At 47.6% G+C, this 2,319-nt stretch overlaps 1 protein-coding gene across 1 annotated transcript; it reads left to right on the top strand.

Annotated features, from left to right (window-relative positions):
• Positions 1 to 893: 893 nt before the first annotated feature.
• On the top strand, positions 894 to 1,835 carry LOC102267565 (olfactory receptor 1M1). The gene has a single exon (XM_014482973.2). The coding sequence runs from the start codon at positions 894 to 896 to the stop codon at positions 1,833 to 1,835; it is 942 nt and encodes a 313-aa protein (XP_014338459.2).
• The last annotated feature ends 484 nt before the right edge of the window (positions 1,836 to 2,319 follow it).

Genomic DNA, 2,319 nt, shown 5'->3' with positions numbered 1-2,319 from the left:
ATCCACGGGGTCTGAAAGAGTTGGACACAGCTGAGCACAGCACAGGTACAAGCTGTGTGTGCGCTCAGTCTCTCAGTCGTGTCCTATTCTTTGCGACCCCATGGACTCTAGCCAGACAGGCTCCTTTATTTATGGGGATTCTCTAGGCAAGAATACTGGAGTGGGTTGCCACACCCTCCTCCAGGGGATCTTCCTAACCCAGGGATCAAACCCAGGTCTCCAGCATCGCAGAGGATTCTTTACCATCTGAGCCACCAGGAAAGCCTATGAATGCTGGAGTGGGTAGCCTATCCCTTCTCCAGGGGATCCTCCCCATCCAGGAATTGCACTGGGGTCTCATGTATCGCAGATGGATTCTTTACAAGCTGAGCTACCAGGGAAGCCTGTATTATTACTATTTTAAAACAATGCTTTGTTCAGATTTTTTCTACATTACTACCAATTTCTTGGCTGATCATTGCTTCTCAGATAATGCTTTTTTCTGGATTTAGTTTGTTGTGTCATGAAGTAAACCCTTTAGTAGTTTCCCCAGCCAGAGTTCACGCATGGTTTACTGTCAGTCTTTGTATGAGTCAGGGATATTCAAGGGAGCAACCTTGAGCCAAAGCTTGACATAAGAGATGTAAACACTACATCAGTGGTTCAAGTTGACAAAATTAGTCCAGATTGGAAATTTAGGGTGGATGCCCAGAGGAGGAAATGGCAACCCACTCCAGTATTCTTGTCTGGGAAATCTCATGGACAGAGGAACCTGGTGAGGCTTGCAAAGAGTCGTACATGACTGAACACACGCATGCATGGAAATTGAAGGTAATCTCTTCGAATCTTTCAGAATCATCTCAATAGTATTCATGTAACTTCACCCTTTCAATAGTTCCAGAGGAATCATATCCATGGAAACAGACAACCAAACCAGCTCGTCTGAGTTTATCCTCCTGGGACTTTCAGAAAAGCCAGAACAGGAGACTCTCCTCTTTGCTCTGTTTCTCTGCATGTATGTGGTCACCGTAGTGGGGAACGTGTTGATCATCCTGGCCATCAGCACAGACTCCCACCTCCACACCCCCATGTATTTCTTCTTGGCCAATCTCTCCTTGGTTGATTTCTGCCTGGCCAGTGACACTGTCCCCAAGATGCTGGTGAGCATCCAAATCAAGAGCAAGTCCATCTCTTATTCCTGCTGCCTGACACAAATGTACTTCTTTCATTTCTTTGGCATCATGGACAGTGTCTTAATAGCCGTGATGGCTTATGATAGGTTTGTGGCTATATGTCACCCCTTACACTATACCAATATCATGAGCCCACGCCTCTGTGGCCTGCTGGTTGGAGGCCCGTGGGTGTTTTCCGGCTTCATCTCCCTCACCCACATCCTCCTGATGGCCCGTCTGGTTTTCTGTGGCAATATTGAGTTGCCTCACTACTTCTGTGACCTCACCCCGCTCCTCAGACTTTCGTGCACTGACACCTCTGTGAACAAGATTTTTGTGCTCATTGTGGCAGGGATGGTCATAGCCACACCTTTCATCTGCATTCTGGCCTCATATGCTCACATCATTGTGGCCATCGTAAAGGTGCCCTCTGCCGGAGGCAGGAAGAAAACCTTTTCCACCTGCAGCTCCCACCTCTCCGTGGTTGTACTCTTCTACGGGACCACCATTGGGGTCTATCTGTGTCCTTCATCTGTCCGCACAGCCGTGAAGGAGAAAGCCTCTGCTGTGATGTACACTGCCGTCACCCCCATGCTGAACCCCTTTATCTACAGCCTGAGGAACAGAGACCTGAAGGGGGCCCTGATGAAGCTGGCCAACAGAAAAATCACCTCATCCTCCTGACCACCAGGACACCTGGAAGCTTCCACGGAGTTATGATGTAAACAGCTGGGTCCTTGGGCAAAAATCTGGAATTGCATGGGTTGGGAGAGTACCACTTTAAATTTTGAATTGCAGAAGCTCAAGATAACCCTGTAACTATTTTCTCAATTATTGGGACCACCAAGTGTCCTTTGGGGGCATGTCTCATGCTGTATTTCTACAAGGATCAGTCTAGTTCTAGCAGATTGGATTCATTCTGGTTCAGAATCTACTTTGGTGTGTTGTTGCTCAGTAATGTCCAACTCTTTCATGACTCTGTGGACTGTAGCCCGATAGGCTTCTCTGTCAATGGGATTTCCCAGGCAAGAATACTGGAGTGGATTGCCATTTCCTTCTCCAGGGGACATTCCAGATTCAGGGATTGAATCTGTGTCTCCTGCATTGCAGGTGGTTCTTTACCAACTGAGCCACCAGTGAGCACTCAACAAATATTTATTGAGTATGT

This window comes from Bos mutus, chromosome 7, assembly GCF_027580195.1.
Source record: "Bos mutus isolate GX-2022 chromosome 7, NWIPB_WYAK_1.1, whole genome shotgun sequence".
Taxonomy (NCBI): Eukaryota; Metazoa; Chordata; class Mammalia; order Artiodactyla; family Bovidae; genus Bos; species Bos mutus.
Note: the sequence above shows the minus strand (reverse complement) of the source record. Positions and strands in the feature narration are given on the sequence as shown.